The sequence below is a fragment of the Capsicum annuum genome, chromosome 1 (assembly GCF_002878395.1).
Source record: "Capsicum annuum cultivar UCD-10X-F1 chromosome 1, UCD10Xv1.1, whole genome shotgun sequence".
In the NCBI taxonomy this organism is placed as follows: Eukaryota; Viridiplantae; Streptophyta; class Magnoliopsida; order Solanales; family Solanaceae; genus Capsicum; species Capsicum annuum.
The window spans coordinates 44,896,814-44,916,873 of record NC_061111.1 but is presented as its reverse complement, the minus strand read 5'-3'; the positions used below and the strand labels follow the sequence as shown (position 1 = coordinate 44,916,873).

The window sequence follows — 20,060 nt, the reverse complement described above, 5'->3', positions numbered from 1 at the left end:
AGATTCAAAAAATTTCTGTATATTGTTAAACTCTTTGTCAAGTTAAATTAGGTCATTTCTTTTGAAACACACTGAGTATTAAAAAAATAATAGATAAATTATATCTAAAAAAATATTTATATCGTACATAAATTGAATTGTGAGAAAATTGTTATGTAATTACATATTTTTGTAGTGTTAAATATTGGTATCTCTAATTTTAAATTATGGGTTAAAAAATATAGATAACAAAATATAATTTATAAAAATTAAAACTTGTAATAAAAATGAATAACAAATTAAATAATTACTTAGATGAAGTAAACAAACAACAATTACTAATATGAACCGATTTTATTCCAATTTAAATTAAAAAACATATTACATGACAAATTCGAACTACTACAATCATAAAAAAATCATACTGCATAAATATTAAACTTACTGAAAGATTACATGATAACTAATCAACGGTAAAAAAAAATTCAAATCAAACAACAAATCAATATAACACAGAGAAACTTCCAATAGTTTCTTTTTTTCAAATCAATATAACACATAGAAACTTCCAATAGTTTCTTTTTTTTCTGTTCTTCATTCCATTTTCTTTTTAAAAGATGATTCTCATGCTCAGTTTCATTAAGCATATCCTTCAAATAATTCGTTTTTCTTTGGATTCTTTTAACAATGTCCTAAGAAAATCTTTATCTTGTCTGACTTCGTTGAGATTAGATAGCATGTAAAACTTCACAGTGTTCTGTAAAGTCGCGGTATCACCATCGAATGTGGGTCTCTTCAATCGTGACAGAATGATGTTCGATTTATTTATTGACATACTTTCTGCCCACCGAAAATAATCACATTCACCATTTTCCTAAAGCAACAAAATAAGAAACAAGATTAACATACACATATTTTTAATTGAATACTTTTGAACGCGCACATTTCCAAAAGTTACGATCAGGATTTCTTTGATTACTTAATGTTTTCATTTTACAATATTCATTGCATTTACATACATCCGGTTCAATTGAAAATAAAGACATTTCAGATTGTTGAAACATAATTATGAAGGGATTCTCAAAGCATAAAAGAGATAATATTAGTAGAATAATACAACTATGAATGAGATAAAATTGAGTGAATTAACAATAACGCATTTATAACAATAACATATTTATAACAATAACACGTTCACTGTATAAGAATATTTTCAAGAATCTCTTCAGACAATTCACATTACAAAAAAAATTTGTAAATGTAGTTTGCCCATTTTTGGGCAAACTGTATTGACAATTTTTTCATCCCAAACGTTTAACAAACATCGTTAGTTATAGTTCCCCCAAAAATGGACAAACTGTCCATTTTTGTAACATAAATTAAAGTACTATCCGTTTTGGTTTCTAAGTCTGAAAAAATGTCTCTTTTAGCTTCGGACTCATTTTTGGTCCTATCGTATTATTGATGTCACCATTTGACCTTTTTTATTAGATAAATACTTAATCCGTTTAAAAAAGAATGATCAAATTTGATTTAGCATAAAGTTTCATAAAATAAGTAAAACTTTCAAATCTTATAGTTCTAAATTAAAATTATGTCAAATGTATCAAAATATTCTTTAATTTTGTTGTCTTAAATATGTCACGTGAAAAGTTAAAATTAAAGTATTGCCAAAAAAAAGGAGTAAGGAAAAGGGAAGGCAGAAAAACAAAGAAATCAACATTATTCTTTTTGAAATAGACTAAAAAAAAAAATAGGTCATTCTTCTTCAAACGGAAGGAGTAATTGTTTTCCAACTTATACAAGGTAGAAATAATATTTGCACACACACTACCCTTCTAAACTCTACTTATGAATTTCCTTAGGCAAGATGTAGGAATGTATTATGTTAAATTTCGTGCATTATAAATTTGATTTATCAATTTTCGATTTATAAACACACTAAATCAATAATCAAACCAATAAAATATTTGTTACCTATTTTTAATTAATCAACTTTGCCGATCCAATATTCGATTTAACCGATAAGAATATACTCCTCTAATTTTTCTTTACTCTCTTATTTTCATTTGTTCAACACTATCTTCGTATATAAAATCCACACAAATTAAAAAAATGAAAACAACTATAAATACAAAAAAAACAATAAGAATCTTATCTAATTAGCAATTTAATCATTAACTAAAACCTTAAAACTGAAATCGAATCAATAGCATTTTTATCGATTTATTGGTTGAATCGATTTTTGCACGCTCCTATCACGATGTTGCTGTAGACCAAGCAATAAATCCAATTAAATTATACATGAGATGGAAAATAAAATAAGATTTAAATTCCTCTTTTTTTTCAACAGACTGACAAAATATGTAAGTGCAATAATAGTGCGGGCCTGAGGGGTGCATATAGAGTCTCCCTAGTCAAAATTATAATGGATTGACCACCTAAAATCGAACTAATGTTCATGTAACTGGAATAGCTCAACAAATCTGAAAACTATACATTGACAGATTTTACGTTAATTACTACTAATAACAGAACGTAATCTACAAAAGAGCTCATCTAAAAATGCTACAACAATATGAACTACTCTTCTCTGTACAAGATCAGAGGAAGATGAGGAGGTTATAATCCAGTGTTTGGATTGTTTCCGGCAAGGATAAGAGAGATCTCCAGCCCTCGACTAAACGCTTGGTTGAACATAAGCCGGGTTTGAAATGTTGAAATGAAAGGGAACCAAGAAAAGAGTGCGATTGGGATGAAAATGAGCATACCCATACCAGCATCATACAAACGCGCAACTGAACGGAAAGACTTCCACATCCCCATTTTCTTGACTAGAGGCTTCCATGCTGCAGCAATCTGTTGAATGATGAAACATGCATATGCAGGAAATTAATACAGTCCAATCCGTATGCACAATCAAAAACGAGATTTGTGTAAAAGTTAATTAGTGTCGTGGGTAGAGGGTTAGTAGGTATGAGTACGACCGTAATAGTAGGGAAGAGTGCATTGTTTGTATATGTGTGTAGATTCTTGTAGTCTCTTGTTCGTAGTGTTTTGGAGACGTCTATGATTTCAAATAGCTAGTTTATCGAGCAGTGTCACGTTTCACGTTTCTTGTATTATCTAGCAGTGTGATATTCCTTTTTGTTGTTTGTTATTATGTTTTTTGTTTGTTATACTGGTTTCTGTTCTGAGTCGGGGGTCTATCAGAAACAACCTCTTTACTTCATCTGAGGTAGCGGTATGGACTGCATACACTTTACCCCTATCCCACCCCCACCCCCACCCACTTTGTGGGAATACACTAGCCATGATGTTGTTTGTTTGTATAGTGTCGTGTGTTTCCGGTGAACATCAATTTAATATTGTCCAGGTGATGGCCATACTGCAGTCAGTAATGATGCCAAGGCTACGAAACTCCAGCAAAAAGCATATACCACAAAAGCCTACACGTTTTCTAGTCTACCTCAATGTCTCCGCCAAGAGAAGAACATAATGTACCCTGCTCGCCAAAATTCACATAAAGCACTTCTGCACAGGTACTAATCATGTAAATGATGCAAACTCGTTTATCTCAATTGAAACCAAGGGAAAGTTTCTGATCCTGGCTTTAGACTTTTAACTTTCTTTGCTTCATTGATAGTACGGGAAATTCTAATATCAGTGAACTTACCTATCCTTTTCTAATAAATATATTGTGCAAAATGTTATCAATGTAATTATGGTACCATAAGATGAGTAATAAGCAAGCAGCAGAAGAAGACAGGTCTTGGAGGAAAAGAAGACATACTGAGAGAATTCCCCAGCCAGTAGGTATAAATGCTAAGATGCTCGCAAAGACATCCGCCACGGTAAGTTCCGTCAATACAATAGCAGTAGATAAACCAGCAATGGCAAGCAAAAACGATAGGCCTTGGACAAAACGCAACAGCAACTGGAAATTAACTGAAATTTTCTGGCTGAACGTGAACACCTGTGGCATCCCAAAATAATGGATCTTATTTTAACATCCTCAAACTCAATATGATAAAACTTAAAACAGGTCACAAAACTTGGTTCAAACCTTGAAGAGGAGTAAGATGACAGCAAATGCAAGCCATGAAAAACCATACACCTGATAAGCGATAAAGCCACAAGGACCAGTAATAAGCCAACACTCAATAGAAAGTAAATGAATATAGTCATAAAAAATTGATTTATACATGAAGACAGCAGTGAGAGCAAATGTGGCAGAGAGTAAAATCAAGAACCAAGTTTTCTCTGGCTCAGCCAACCTCATTACTACGGCTTCTAATGAACTGTATGTGGCTCACAGTTGAATCTATATACTCCATATAGATATATAACTTGAGCTTAACTAGATTGTAATACCTAACAGTGATGTTCTCTCATCACGGATTGAGTGGCAGTGAAACTTGTTTCGACATAACATCAAATTTTGAGTAGAAACTTCGGTTAACAACTATTTTGGTTCTTTAGACACATGGTAGAAGCAAATCCTATGCATGAATACTGAACATGTTACAATGTGATGGCAACTAGACCTTTGAAAAACAGATAATGGTTAAACTGGCTTCTTCAGTAAACCAGGTATGCTTCAAAAGACGGTCTCCCAAAAATACACCTCACTTCTCAAGTCTCGTAATTCCAAATTAAGACAGACAGGAAGGGTATTAACAGGAAAAATTAACAACGGCGAATAAAAATTAGGATAAAGTGCTGCATAAAAAATTAGGAAAAGAGTAACAGTAATACCGTTAAAGATGTATTTGTTCCCTGAACTTTTAACTTATAGACAATGCCATATTGGAATATAAAAAATCGTAAGCTAAGAATAGTCTCCATCACCCTCCCTCCAAAGGTTCGAATATGAGCCTGTCAAACAACATAAAAGTGACATCAAATTCTTTTAGAAAAATATGAGTGATATAAGGAATTGGCAACAGACTAAAGCTGGTATACATCAACATTTACAAAGAAAGCGTAGTCAATGTACTCATCACACGATGAAGATATTATAAAAAAGAATTCAAAGAATCACATGCCTCGAGCACATGTACATATATGCTTAAACATTATAAGAATTCCCACACCTAGTTCATATCAAAGTATAGTTCGTACCAGTTCTTCATCCCACCAAGCCTCCCAACTTTCTTCCCCTTTAACACCAATTCCACCTCTATAAAGGAGCCAGTTGGTCCAGTCACGGAAGTCTTCTACCGTCCTACGGAGGAAGACAAGAATGATGACAAGAAACAAGCAACAACATTAAAACTCCAAACATGATAAAGCATTACTTACTTCTGCCATTCAAATCCTGCTGGGTTAAACAAATATGGAGCAAAAAGCCAAGAAATAGCTAAGAACCAACTGCTGACAGTGAGAAGTATGTAGGATAAAGCACCATCCTCATTGTAGCCGTAAGCAGCATATACTACCAGCAAAAGCACAATTTCCATGCTGAAGAAGGTAAAAGATTAGTAAAACTATTTGCTACCATAAAGACAGAAAAGAGCCATGACAAAAGATGACCACATAAAAGTGTGCACATGTGCATGTCTGCATTCACACCAACACATACAAGGGCGTGAATTTGTACGCCGTATGCCTCAGAGAGAGAGAGAGAGAGGGAGGTATACCCCTTAACGAAATGACTGCGGGAGTAGAGCCTATAATTCTCTGTAAACTTGATGTGTTTAACGACGAATCCCCTACCGGTTGCATGATACTGTTAGAAAAATAAGACTTTCTGATCAGATTTTCACAAAGAAGTAAGAGTACTTGAGTAGCAGGAGAAGATGGACCTACTTTGGCACCACCATGGAGGATAGTTCGACCAAAGTAATGTGTCCTAGTGCCAAGAGAGAACGTGAAGAAGACGGTGCAGAGCTGAAACTGCATAGTGACAAAACCAACAACCGCCTGCAGTGACAAGAATGATGCCAGTCAGAGCAGAAAATGCACAGGCAATAAGGCATGAAAAAAATAGCACACTAGATTTTAAATGTGAGAGATAACAAAACTAACATAGCACAAGCATCTGACGAATGCTTCATACAGATCAGTTGCTTTCTCCATGATAATTTTTATTGAACTATAGCAAAATGTTTTAGCATGAGACTTGTTAATTTAGCTCTTCAAGAAGTTCTTTTTAAAATTTTAAAAACTGTTAGTGAACAAAAAGTGGATTGAAGGTGTTTCTATAGAAAAGTTCATTCCACTCACCAAAAACTGATAAATTTTCAAAAATACTACAGATACCAAAACACATTTCCTTTTTACATAAAACTTATTTTGAAAAGAAAAATAATTGAAGTTGTCAAAACAATATAGCTATTGAGAGGATATTGTAGGACCGATTTGTGGGGATAGGATAAAGAAGAAAAATATATATCAGAAATTATTTCAAAATGGAAGATAACTAGATAAGAAGCTAAAAGGGTGAAAAAATAAGCAAAAATTCTTCAAGTATATAAGGGAAAATACCCGATTCACTGAAATAAAATTTTTAACCATTTCAAGTAATTGATCAATATTAGTGAATCATGAACTCAGTTGGTAAAGTAGTGGAGCTTCTTTGGGCATAACAGATCAAACTATGGCACACAAAGACACCATACCCTTAGGAAACCTTGTTCCAGAATGAAACCCAGAATCATAGGAACCGCTGTGAACACACCAATCTGGAAAAGGAACTGTGCATTGAGAGCAGCACTGAGAGCAGTATTCTCTAATATCTTAGCTCTATCCTGGATAGTTTCACCAACACCAGATAATGCCTGTAAAAAACTTCAGAGTTTCAGAAAGGAAAGAAGGACACGAATATCAAATACATATAATTCTTGAATATCTAACATAGGTTCATAAAAAACTGTGCAACCCTATCTTAATAGCTTATACATCTGAAGTTGTAACTTGTGCCAAAAGTACCTAGAAGCTAAATAATGTTAGTACTTACCAGATATAACTTGCCATAGAGAAAAGCATAAACACTAAGCACAGTCAACTGCACAGAAGTTAAAAGGATCTGTCAGAAATGCCACCATATATCTGGAGGTGCCAGCTGCAACAAGCATATAAAAGTACAACACAAACAAAACCTCATGCAATAAAGTCTAAGAGATCATAACTAACAACAGTGACTAATAGCATTAGAATGTGAAGTTGTACCATTGTACAGAAGTAGTATCCGACAGTTGTAAAGTAGAACGATAGCATTCTAAAGAAATCAAAGAGCTGCCCAAGCCTGTAAACATCTCTACTTAGAACTTGTTCACCATTACCACCAGCAACTTTGCCTTCAAACAAAGCAATCTGGTTGAGTCCGACATCTCGTCCCTTGCCCACCTGCATGGTTTTAGTTTAGGCACTGCAATCATATATATTCAAAGACGGCTTGGTTGGAAAAAATTACCTGGATGTACTCGTGATGAGTAATATTTCCCTGCCGTAGAGTTGAATTAAACCCTGCATTTATAATTGAAAGCATTTAAACTGTTTGACTAAACTTCCAGAATCTGCTTATTGTGAGATGTGCTTTTTGGCCAATCATTCCAAATAGTGCTTTTGAGTGTCAAATTATGAAAAAGACGTGTAAAGATTTACTTTACAATTATATTTAAATACACTACTAACATGTAGCCGATTGAAGATTTTACAGAAATGAACCAAAACAGGATGCAGTTCAAACAAGAAGACACAAGCTGAGAATATGCTAGCAGCAGACAATAATCATATGAACCTATAAGTTATAGCAATGTACATTAATCTAGGGATATCCTCTCACATGAGAAAGCTTCTAAACAAGAGGATGTATAATGAAGAAGTGCAACACCCTGCTCGGGAGCAAATAGGTTACCTGCAAAGATGTCTTCACTGATATTAATCACACGTGAGGCTTTGCTGATACCACCTCGAGTAACATGGAAAAGTCTGTCAAAGACGTCTGGATGGCCATAGTGCATACGAACTCTGGAAGAATTTCACAATCTGTCACAAAATGACTCCCTATGCAATAAAAGTATCACAGAACAAATGTGCACTCACTTCAGAGGATTTGACAGAACACGCTGGCCCATAGTCACAAAGCTTGCTTCTTGGTTAGACATGAAGGACGCCAACGAAGACACACTGAAATATAAAACCCATATGAGATGAATTTTCAAGTAACACAATGACATAAGAATATTTTATTAGACTAAAAATTACCTGCCAGTGAACACATGTTCCCTAACACCGAGAATCGTAGGAGGATGAATGCCATAATCTTGGAAGAACTCCTCGAGAAGATTTCTCACCTTCAGAGCCTCTTCAAAATAATTATCCTACGGTAGGATAAATACATAGTGATAGGTCGAGGTAAGATTGGGTATATCAAACGAAAGGGAACCACACTTATTTGTTAGTAGTGATATGAATATGCAATTCGGCTCAGACAATCAATGATGAAAGATTAATTTGTTTATCCATGTGATTGGAAAATCTATGAAGGCTAAGAGAAACCACTAAAAAATACAAAATAAGAAAAATAATAATGAAAAAAGAAAGCTAGCTTGCATTATTTTCAATATCTCAGAATCAATGTGCAATCAAGTTGCAAAAGAAAATAAAGTAAAACAAGATAAAACTGTAACACTAAAGATTGAATAAATTGAGCGAGTATCATTTTGACGAATAACAAGATAAGAGGGACTCTATTTGAGGAGGAGATTAGAGATATGAAAAGCTGATCCAATAAATACATTCATAAAACAAAGAGGTTATTATGACAATGAACTCAAATAGTCAACAGAAAAGATAAATTTTCTAATTACAACTGTAAAGAGTAACAGCAGCGACAGAGTAGAAACACCTGAATGAAGATAGTTTGGGTCAGCTAGAATACTCATTAATATAAAAGGAAAAAATAAGAACAAAAAACTGGTCCAAGGTGCTGAAGTAGGGGAATATGGGTTGGGTAAAGGAGGCAAGAGGGTAGGAGGACCAACTGGAGGCACACTAGGAGACTCAGAAAGGAATGCGGAGGGGAGAGCAGAGGGTAAGGGGCCCGGAGCTGTGGTCAAAGGGTGAAACTACAGAGTATCAAGAAAGGAAATTAGTGGCTAGGGCGCCGGGAAGCAGGTGTGGTTGTAGGATAAATCAGTGAGATCTAATCTCCAAGTTGTGTATTGAATGTGCTCAAATTTTAGGTGAAAGTAAGTCAGCAACAGGCATTTTACTATCTTGACTTTCTTTAAAGCTCTGCTCCAGCAGATATGTGACTCCATGTTTTCTGTTGTGATTAGGATACAACCCTCCACCCTTCCCCACCCAGGAAAAGATCCAAATTGGAGTTAAAAATTTTTAATGAAAAAAGAAAATGGAAACACATTTTAAGGACCAAAAGCAGTCTCCAACTTTAGGTAAGAGTTCAAAATGGTTCTAATTTTCTCCCCCTGCTGTAATAAGGTTTACATCAGAATACGAATAGATAAAGTTTCCAACGTTGTACATCAGGACGGGAAGGAAAAATTAACAACCATGTTAACGAAGACATGTTTTGTCCTTTCAGGAGTAGCATGACCAAAGAGAGCTCACAGGTGAACTCCCTACTTTGTCAGTGTCAGATCTTTTACTAACCACTTTGATATGCCTATAGTAGGGAAAAGGAAGGGAATTAAGTTAGCACCTTCATGATTGGGAGATGGAAGAATCTCACAATTTGGTAGAGTTTTTGTATGGGGTAGATACATCTAACTACTAGTTGGATGCATGGAGGTGACAGGAGAGTGGCGACGGCTTATTCATTGTTCTATACATTAGAGATATGGTAGAGATTAACAGTTAACAAAACATTAAATACTTGGCCACCTGATTCATGTCAATTGTTTGCACTGCATTTCCACGTGTAAAGATAATGGCATGATTCTGATTTTCAGGTTTTCCTTCACCAAGTTTAGGATTTCCAGGCAATTTAATTGAGTAAATTTCCTGCACTCGTGTAGGAAAGAAACAAGTACAAATGTTAAAAATTTAGAATGTACAAGACAAAAGTACGAGCACTGAAAACGATATCAAGTACAAATTCAGAATATATTACTCTACAGAAAATTCCTGCATATAACTGAGGAAAGCACCAATCAGGAGACCAGCACCTCTCATCTTGCTCATTACCTTGAAACCAGCACCTCTCATCTTACTAATTACCTATCACCTTGCTTTTGATGGTTCTATTACCAGAACTGAGAAGACAAAAGTTGTAGCAAACTCTTACTATTGTGATTCACATTCTTATGCTACTGTTTGTTCGTCGATCATTGCTTTATGACCATATATCATAGACAGCACTGCTATTGTCTGATCAGTTAAAAATATACTCATAAAGTGAAAAGCAAGGCTAGCCCTAGGACACTTGGTCCAAAAAGACAGAGAAGTGCCAATGACCATGCAAGCAATTTATTTTGTTTCCCTTCTACTACATTGAACTTGTTTAGGTTACGATCCAAAATTCACCCTCAAAGGATGAATATCTTCGTTGCATGTCCAAAAGATGAAGGACAGAAGATGTAAAGCTTACATGGTGTCCAGTGTCCACAGGGAGCTTCCATTTAATTATAGCAAATGTAGAACTTAACCCATGGTATTTCACTTAGCCAACTTTTGTTGACATCTAAAACAACTAGAGACCAGAAGGTCCCAGATAAAACACATTTTGCTTGCACACTTCCCACAAGCTCCAATTTTTGTTACCGTTTGGAATAGCTTGAGTTGAAAAGGTAAGTCAATACTTAAAAGAACCATTACTTTTCATTAGACAACTTAAAGAATTGGACGGATACAGGCTGGGACATACACCATCTAGAGGTGTTGAACATTGTAATAATACAAAAGGACCTCTAGGACTAATAAACCCCAGAACCCAACATATAAAACCATTTACTTCTTTTTCCCATGTAAGTAGGAACTTTTTTGGTTTGAGATGCAACACGGTGCCATATCCCCAGGTTGATGTTTTAGAACCTCAAACACAAGCTAAGGTAGTCGCAAATATAGCAAAAGTCTAACAGGAAGAACTCACTAAACAGCACTAGTAAGTGCAGACCCAGTTTCATTCAGATTATGCTTCAAAATCTAAAGAGCTGATGCAATTTTGTACCCTATTACGTATATTATAAAAGAAACATAATGGAAATGACATGGACTCCCTTACGCAGATTTTAGAGCAGAAAAAAATGGCACCTTATCTTTGCCGTTGATGTCAGCCTTTACAAGCTTTGAGATATATTCTTTATTCACCTTCCCGTCTTTAAGAGTTTCAACCTCATCAATGAAAGCAACTCGAAGAGCCTCATTTCTACAATGAAAGTTGATCCTAAAAGTCAGCTATGCGGTCTTGATATCAGCTCTAAAACAGAACACCCTCCTCTTCTTTTTTTTCCCTGACCAAGGAAAACATGTCTATCCTTTACATTCATTAAATCAAAAATGAATAAATATCACCTTTGCATTAATAATGCAATATCTGCAGCCTCAGGTTTTTGCTCTTCTTTCTGTTTCCCGTATATCTGGCATGTGACAACATATGTAAATTTCAGATCTGCCTGTGCTCTTGATTCAGGAAACAAGTGAAATCCTTGAGTATCCGTAGTTCCAGTTGGTGCAATTCCTGCTTCAGTATCTAACAAAGTACAGAAGATGAGAACTGGTGAATGAAGAGAAAATCAATCAAATCATTTGTTGCTTTGGATTTTCAGAAATGCAAACCTCCAGTTATCATCTGTTCCAAATATGATTGAAGCATTAGAGCCTTCCTGTAGTACATCATTCCACGAACTGCACAACTCCAGAACGGTTGTGTAAAGAAAGACATTTACAAGAAAAACAAGCGCATGCAACATTATCCAGGAAAGTAAAGATTGAGAACCTACCTAGAACAAGCATGAACACGGGATATCGCTCGGTAAGTACCTCTACATATCTTTTAGTGATCATTTACAATTTTCAGGGCTTTTTGCCTTTCCTAATACACGTATCAGTACCTAGTATCCTGAACTTCCACTCCTAAAAATCTGCCGGACCAGCCCACTGGTTTAACTTTTGCATCACAAGAGACATTAAGTACTTTGAACTACTACAAAATGCAGCCTCTCCCTTCACAAAATTTATCAGAAATTTAAGTCTTTCATTTTTCGTTGTAAATATATTTTCAAGATTTCTCGTCCTAATCATGTCGAGCCGGGGGTCTATCGGAAACAGCCTTGCTACCTCTTCGGAGGTAGTGGTATGGACTGCGTAAATCTTACCCTCCCCAGACCCCACTATGTGGGAATACACTGGGTTTGTTGTTGTTGTTGTTGTTGTCGTCCTAATCATGTCATAGTCATTCATCCCTTAAAGCCAGATTATCGTATACTCACTCTTCGGCGAACACCTTCAATTTATCCTAATCTTTTCCTTTTAACAATTTGTTCTAATCTTATATTTAAAAAAATGAAACTAACAATTTGTTCTTATAATCTTGAATGTCTGAAATAATTCACATAATTTGTATTTTGACTTTGTCATCCATGCCTTTGCAGAAAAGATTTAGGTAAAAAGACTTCTGTCTAAAATCAACTGCAAGTTGATACACTCTTCATATTTCTTAATATCTTTCGTTTCGAATAGCACAATAAGGCAAGTATAGGTCAAACATTCCCTCCTTCCATTTTTCCTGGGTGTCAGGGTACTGTTTTTAGCTCGGATTAGCACAATAAGAGAAATGCAGGCAATGTCATCCCTAATTTCATGTTCTCTGTTTCTTCCAATTCCAGTTGTGGCTGCGAAGAACTTTCCACCAACAAAACTGATGGCTGTAATCATGTTTTGGCCCAAAGTATTGATTTAAGTAATAGTGCCCTAACACTGAGAGAGGAGAATCAGCAGTTTGTTGCTGAAAGTGGGTTATCTGTGTGAGTGGGGTTGGGGGATTAATCCTGAAAATCCTTAATGAATTTGAATTCTGCACACTTGTCTGAGTAATGAAGGACACAAGTATTTTCTCTTATACATCGAACTACAAGTGAGCTTGGGATTTTTAACTCGATCGGCGTGAGCTTGTACGTTAGGGATCTCAAGCCCGGATAAAGCAGGGTTACAATGGATGGAATCCCCCATGAAGAGTTAAGAGTGGAAGTTCCCACCCCCTGAGTGGTGCCAAATACTGCTCCAATCCAAATTTTGAGCATATGATTCCATTAACCGGTAAAAATTGGTCCCAGCCAACGTAAAACTTGTCTTTCTGTGATGAATCCACATAATAAGCAGCTTGGGATTGAAGTGCAGTGGTTGTAGTAGTAGCATCAAATTAGAACTCTCACTAAGAGTAAGACGGAGCAAGTAGACAGCCTAATCCTTGATATTTTTTGTCCAAAGGAAACACACATGATCTATCCCAAACCTAAAACAGCTAAAGAATCAATTTGATGCAACACCTAGACGTCAATCCTCAGGTACATAATGCAGTCAGGAATGTAGTATTAAACGTTGAAGGATACAGCATATAATGCATATTCTTGGAAGAGAGGAGAGAAATAAGAAGTACCAGTTCTGGCCAACGTCTGCCCACGGTATGACGCCCAGAACCTAAGTTCAAGAATGTCATTTGGATTATCATTAAGTTCGTTCTCTGAGATGTTCTCGTCACGACCAATTCGAGCAAGAAAGTTTTTCCATTCATCTGCATCCAACAATTTCTTTTTTCTCTCAGTGAAACGCTAACAAGGCAGAGACAATCCTTCAAATTTAATTTCTAAAGACAATGAATCGACTAAATGAAAAAGTCAGAACTGCAACAAAGGTATTTAAACAAAGATAGTGCTTACAAAGGAAAAACTACCTATGTTTTAGACACTAAAAATCATACTGAAGACAACATTCTAAATACAAATCACCAACTAATCAAATATTGACCAACAATTAGCCGTAGATTGTTATTTGAAGATGTTTGCTTACTACATTCTAAATACACATTACCAACCAGCATTGTTTGTTTTTTGTCTGCGGAGGATGGGTCGATAGGGTGTACCCAAACCTTACCCTAACCTGTGTGAGGTAGAGAGGTTGTTTCTGATAGACACTCGGCTAAAGGAAAGCGAGTAAAGCTATGGTGTAATTACTGTAGAATCTAAGAATACCTGACAGCAAGAATAATGAATATAACAAAGTAAAAACATTAACAGAAGTAATACAAATGAAGAATACGATAATAATAGAATAGTACTAATGATACTGCTAAACAGAAGAGGGAACATGCTCTCCCACGGGGAATAGAGAAATCACTGGACTACCTACTTACCCTCTACCCTAATCCTCGACTCCGTGTTTTCCTAACTACAGTGTCATGTCCTCGGCGAGCTAAAAAAGTGTCATATCATTTCTAATCACCTCGCCCAATTTCTTCCTCACCGTGACACAGGCAAACACCAAATGAGCTAATACGATTGTTCCTTAGACGGCATCTCACACAATATTACCCTCACAGAAACCCTTGTTCATGGCTAGATCCTCAACGGAAAGAGAATATAATCAATAAGACATATTATGGATATTAGGTTGAATGTCAATTTCCGTCAATTTCCATTATGCAGACATTTCCTCTACAAAACCTGTTTTGGAAAATGTTTTTTCTTGAGCAGAGGTCAGTAGGGATGGCAATGGGTTCGAACGGGTTGAAATAATTCTTTAAAAATTGATGCGGGGTGGGGCAGGGTGTGGGTTTATGTGTGCTTACACAAAACAAAAGCTAATCGAAGATCAATTCCTTATTTTACTTTTGAGTGAAAACGTGAGTTTGCACTTTGCATAATCCATGTTTATATTTACTCGAATTGCATGCATGTTTGTACAAAAAAAAAAATTACAAACTCAATTTTTCAAAACGAATGATTTGGACCTTATTTTATTGCGCGTGTACGATCCAATACGAGTACGCCAACATTTTAAAAAGGTCCGAGTAACATAGATTATTACTACAAGTTTACATCGTCAAAAAGAATTGACAATTCACTGTCATTAATGTGGATAAACCATAGAAAATAATGAAATATATAGCTCACCTAATAAGATCAAATGAAAGTCTTCTGTTACCCAATATTTGAAAATGAATGTACCTTCACTGCAACTAAAAGATTGGTTACCATTTCTATTTTCATTAACTTAATTACAGGAACAGTTTCTTGTACTATATTATTTAACTGGGTTAGTATGTAAAATATGGTTATGAAAATATAATCTACGTTAAAAAAAACTAAGCTATTTAAATATGTTGGTTTTTTGTAATGATGACCTGAAGAGAAAATAAAAATGGAAGATGCAAAAATAATTTAGCAATATTAAATTTTGATTTAGCATTTCTAATTTTTAAAAAAGAGAACTATGAGGGGCGGGTGGGTTTAAAACAAAGAAAAATGCTATGCAGAGTGGGGTGGGTTAAGTTAGCTCAAACCACCCCGCCCCGTTGCCATTCCAGCGAGGGTCTGTTAGAAACAACCTCTCTACCCCACAAAACGTAGGGGCAAGGTCTTCGTACACCCGACCCGAACCTTCCCAAACCCCACTTGTGGGATCACACTTGATAATGGATATGTTGTTGTTGACGTAGACATTTCCTATACATTGACAATTAGGAAAAGAAAAAGAGCCATCTAATAAAATGCATATCTCACGCAGAGAAGGACACAGAAACCAGAGTCGCGTATCATGTAGGGTCAAACGTGACCCAAAAATTCAACGAGAAATATACTTGGACAAAATACCATTAGATCATGCTTTCATCCTTCTACATCATCTTTTACATGGCCAAAAATATACCATTAGAAGTGTTGATCCAGAGTTCCAGACAAACAAAAGCTACCAAGATTACCAACTAATAAAGCTTTAATCTAACTTTAACATTGCAGAACGTAAAAGAGGCATAATATATGCATTTACAATGGAAAGGATGCAAGTCAATTTATTGTAGCATCTTGGAGCTTGAAACAATTCGCATTTTGATCTCTGAATTAGTGATCTTACAATTGACTTTAAAATACTCTACAAAGATGCATGTGATGAACACTGAACACTTGGAGCAAAATTCACCACAAGAAAAAGAAAATTTAGCACACTAAGAACAAAATTGTTAAAGCCAATTAGCTAGGCAGTGCAAATTAACTAGAAAGGGGGAAAATGGCAACATTGCTTTTGGCATCAAAAGTAATGAGTTCTGTTAAAAGTTTAAAAACTAAGCAACAAATTGTTTTCAGTCAGTTAAATGAACAGCAGAGAAATAAGATCAAGTGATGTGAATGGAAAATACCATCTATTTCAGTTTTACTGCTTTGCACAAATAAACAAGATTACCTGGATATATCTTCTGGAGGTAAAACAGAATAGAAATTCCGTCTTCATTTTTCTTAAGGAGTTCTGACATGCTGTAAAGAACAGTTTCCGAATAATATGGGGTGAACACACTGCAAGAGTAGAAATCTATCACACAACGGGTCAGAAGATGGTAAAATAAACAGTAACAATGTGAAAGAACGTACCTGAAGGATAACATCTCACGGACAGGTCTCGCTACAGGCATCTCCATGAAAAGTGAATTGGTGAAAAACTCTAACCGGCGTCTAGCTTCAAGATTCTTGGGTAAGTTGGCAGCAGATTCTTTAATAGTTAGGAGAGAATAAAGTCTTTTAATCAATTCCGTCTGCATATATTTAGTGCATTTTTAGGAACCTTAGTGAACTCAAAGGAAAAGGAGCTAACAGAATCGAAAAGGAAATGCAAGCGTACCAACTCAGCATCTCTCGGCCACTTTAACTTTGAGAACAACCGGCCTTCATTCCTTGCTTTTGATAAAATGTTCCATGTGTCAAGATGTTCCCTAAAATGACATCATAGTAATTATGCACCACAATCAAGAGTATAATAATCCCAGAAATATGACAAGTTATCTGAAGTACCTCATGTTGAAGCGAAGAACATCAAGTCGCAGAACATCATACAGATCTTGAATAGCCTTAACAGCCCCAGTTTCAAGCTCTGGTGTATGATCCTTTTTCTACATGAAAGTATTTCAACAGATCATAGACAGAAATATATACTCAAGTCCTTTTAAAAACGACAATGAAATGGGAATCCTCTCTACTGAAATAAGAGGTCACCTAACTAAGGGTGGCAAAGGACCGGACCCGGTACCGCCGGAACGGTTTAACCGGTACCGGTACCGGTACCGGCACAGCCTTACCTGTGTATTTTGCCGGAACCGGTACTACCGGAACCGGAATACCGGAATTTTTGGCTGGTCCGCACCGGTCCGTTGGTGTGGAACCGGGTCGTACCGGACCGGCAACCGGATCTATACCGGAAAAAATATGCACTTCACCTTTTTTTTTTAAATTCAAATTGTATTATATAATTAACTTATATTATATAACTTATATTTTACTAATATAATTAACTTAAAGATATATTAATATAAAGATATATTAATATAACATTTTTAATAAGTTAAATTATATTTATATTAAGTTTAAAACAAAAAAATCAAACGTTTATTCCGGCACCGGCGCCGGACCGGAACCGGAACTACCGGATGTCGTGGTCCGCACCGGTACCAGATTCCGTACCGTTGGGTACCCGGAATACTGGTTGCAACTGGTACCGTTGCGTTACCGGTACCGGAGCGTGACCGGAACCGGACCGGTCCGGAATTACTCCGGTCCGCTGCCACCCTTACACCTAACAAAGGATGCAAAGAAGACAGTAAGGAAACATAATGCATGTTGGCCAATGCAGTTTCCTGATATGGAATTGGAAAAAGAAGTATGCATCGCCTATTGAAAGTTTTCCATGTATGCCTCGAAATCCATGTATGACAAGACATACCATGAACATGTAGATAGATTCGTGTTGAAATTCATTAATTTCATCTTAACTACAATGAAGAAAGAGGATGCCCACGAAAAGATAAGGGGACTGGCGTGCACATTAAGGACTTAATGAGAGCTGTAGAGATTCGGAAGGTCACAGAACATGCACAAAGGGAGTCCCTGAGATTTGAGTCTTTTGACCATTTTTAAGGGAATATGCTTGCTAAATCAGTGAAGAAAAATAACAAGAGCTTCTCCTGCCTCTTAGATAGCACTAAAGCATATTACTGATTTTCAAACTTAGTCAAAGCGTTAGTTCAGTACTATCTAATCCCAAGTGTTAGTCACGATAAGGATACCAAGAAACAGAAACCCCAAACGAATGCATCAGACCTTATGTATCGTAAGGATAAAATTTATCAAACTTGAAAAGAACATGTACCAATATTCCCATGAGTGCAGTTACTTTCTGAATCACCAATGGCAGCTTATTCATATCAACGTCCACATTAATACTCCTTTTAGTTATGCTCCCACGAATATCCTCATATATTCGTTCAACCCTAACATGATAAACAAAGCAAAGATATAAACTGACTATGCACAACTCTAAATAACAGTTGCATGTGTGAGTTCATTCACAATAGAGTGACTCTGAAGGGTTTGAAATCGTAAGTTGTGTGGACTCTTTTTCGATGCCGCACCCATGCCGTATGCTCCAAAAAGACACTACTTTTGGAGAATCCGACACGCACCCGTTGACTTATTTTGAAGAGTCCGAGCAACACAGTTGAAATCTTACCATTTCTTTCCTTCATCATTTCCTTCATCATCTAATATGGATGTAAGAACAAACTTGATGGCGTAATAGCACTCTTCAACAGCATATTTCATGTAATCATCCCTTGAGATCCTATCCAATAACTCATCTTGTGAGTCTTTACTCTCTACAGCTATATCTTTTGCAAGAAATATCTGCACATTCAGCATAAACATAAAGAGCCTTTAATATGATAGTTAACTGCATAGATCACATTTGTATCAGAAAAAAGGAAACAAAAGAAACTGTCAGCACTGTAACAATTGCTCAACCTTGCTAGCTAGTAGGAAAAGAGGCCACTGAACTAATGGCAGACTCCCAGAATTCTTAGGCATCAAAAGCTGTTCCATCTCCCTGCAGGTTGAAAATCAATACATCAAAATTAGAAGTTTGGAGAATAGCAATATAATAAGTAGCAAACTGAAACTGGGTTGGTGAAATAACCAAAAACAGTCACTCACAAATTAGTAATGTAATCTTCTTCCCTCAAATTCTTGACGATTTCATTCCAAAAAGGTGCAAATCGAGCAGCATCAGCTTTGTTTCTCTCCAACAACTGTTTTTTACAACAATATAATTTATTTATTTATTGAGAAAGCAACATTTTTCGCATAACTATAAAATATTACAAAAAACAAAATACAAACTTCTGAATAAACTGGCACGGAAGATACAACAACAACAACAAACCCAGTGTATTCCCACCTAGTGGGGTCTGGGGGGGTAAGATGTACGCAGTCCATACCTCTACCTCTGATGAAGTAGAAAGGCTGTTTCCGATAGACCCCCGGCTCAAGGCACGAGATACCACACAAACACGTAGTAAAGCACAGAAGCAGATTACATAACATAAATACGGCACCCATAAGTAATATAAAACAGAGGAAAGCAGAGGAAAGCACACAGATTCGTAATAAAACATGGAACACGGAATCATAACAGGAATAAATTTAAAGATTCAAGAACTGTTGGAAAAATTCTTGTTACAGTGCCCAAAAGATATGAAGCATGTATAACTACCTTGGAAAATACACAAAATCTGTCAACGATTACTTTGGCAGAGTTGTTAAATTCTTTTCAGGCACTGGAACAAAGAAAACTTATGACGCAGGATGGTATGGTTGAAGGAGCCTTAATAGCCAAACCACAAAACTCAAAGAAAGGGTAAAAATATAAAAAATTACCCACCTTATGAGCACTGTGAAAAAATGGGTCATCCACCATACGAATGTTGGAAAAGGCCAAACGCAAAGTGCAACAAGTGCAATCAACTTGGCCATGAGGCAGTTATTTGCAAAAGCAACTTTGAGAACTATGAAGCGGATGCACGTGTGGTCAATGAAGAAGAAGACGACCATCTTTTTGTTGCAACATGTATCTCAAGTAAT

The 20,060-nt window shown here is 36.1% G+C and overlaps 1 protein-coding gene across 2 annotated transcripts in view; it reads right to left on the bottom strand.

The window, feature by feature from the left end:
* Window positions 1-2,289: 2,289 nt before the first annotated feature.
* LOC107874024 (callose synthase 9) overlaps window positions 2,290-20,060 on the bottom strand; it is a 52,056-nt gene continuing 34,285 nt past the window's right edge. For both annotated transcript variants that reach the window (XM_047396453.1, XM_047396457.1), the window contains 28 exons: window positions 19,134-19,228; window positions 18,945-19,026; window positions 18,655-18,827; window positions 18,295-18,415; window positions 16,944-17,041; window positions 16,774-16,864; window positions 16,527-16,687; window positions 16,342-16,451; window positions 13,544-13,678; window positions 11,725-11,793; window positions 11,461-11,638; window positions 11,200-11,314; window positions 9,832-9,951; window positions 8,191-8,306; window positions 8,029-8,112; window positions 7,841-7,953; window positions 7,397-7,449; window positions 7,153-7,329; window positions 6,941-6,988; window positions 6,603-6,761; window positions 5,791-5,904; window positions 5,622-5,710; window positions 5,284-5,442; window positions 5,104-5,206; window positions 4,738-4,857; window positions 4,046-4,096; window positions 3,773-3,955; window positions 2,290-2,838 (listed from right to left, as the gene is read on the bottom strand). In XM_047396453.1, the coding sequence (XP_047252409.1) occupies window positions 2,602-2,838; window positions 3,773-3,955; window positions 4,046-4,096; window positions 4,738-4,857; window positions 5,104-5,206; window positions 5,284-5,442; window positions 5,622-5,710; window positions 5,791-5,904; window positions 6,603-6,761; window positions 6,941-6,988; window positions 7,153-7,329; window positions 7,397-7,449; window positions 7,841-7,953; window positions 8,029-8,112; window positions 8,191-8,306; window positions 9,832-9,951; window positions 11,200-11,314; window positions 11,461-11,638; window positions 11,725-11,793; window positions 13,544-13,678; window positions 16,342-16,451; window positions 16,527-16,687; window positions 16,774-16,864; window positions 16,944-17,041; window positions 18,295-18,415; window positions 18,655-18,827; window positions 18,945-19,026; window positions 19,134-19,228 (3,354 nt within the window). In that variant the 3' untranslated portion in view covers window positions 2,290-2,601. The remainder of the gene's footprint in view (window positions 2,839-3,772; window positions 3,956-4,045; window positions 4,097-4,737; window positions 4,858-5,103; window positions 5,207-5,283; window positions 5,443-5,621; window positions 5,711-5,790; window positions 5,905-6,602; window positions 6,762-6,940; window positions 6,989-7,152; window positions 7,330-7,396; window positions 7,450-7,840; window positions 7,954-8,028; window positions 8,113-8,190; window positions 8,307-9,831; window positions 9,952-11,199; window positions 11,315-11,460; window positions 11,639-11,724; window positions 11,794-13,543; window positions 13,679-16,341; window positions 16,452-16,526; window positions 16,688-16,773; window positions 16,865-16,943; window positions 17,042-18,294; window positions 18,416-18,654; window positions 18,828-18,944; window positions 19,027-19,133; window positions 19,229-20,060) is intronic.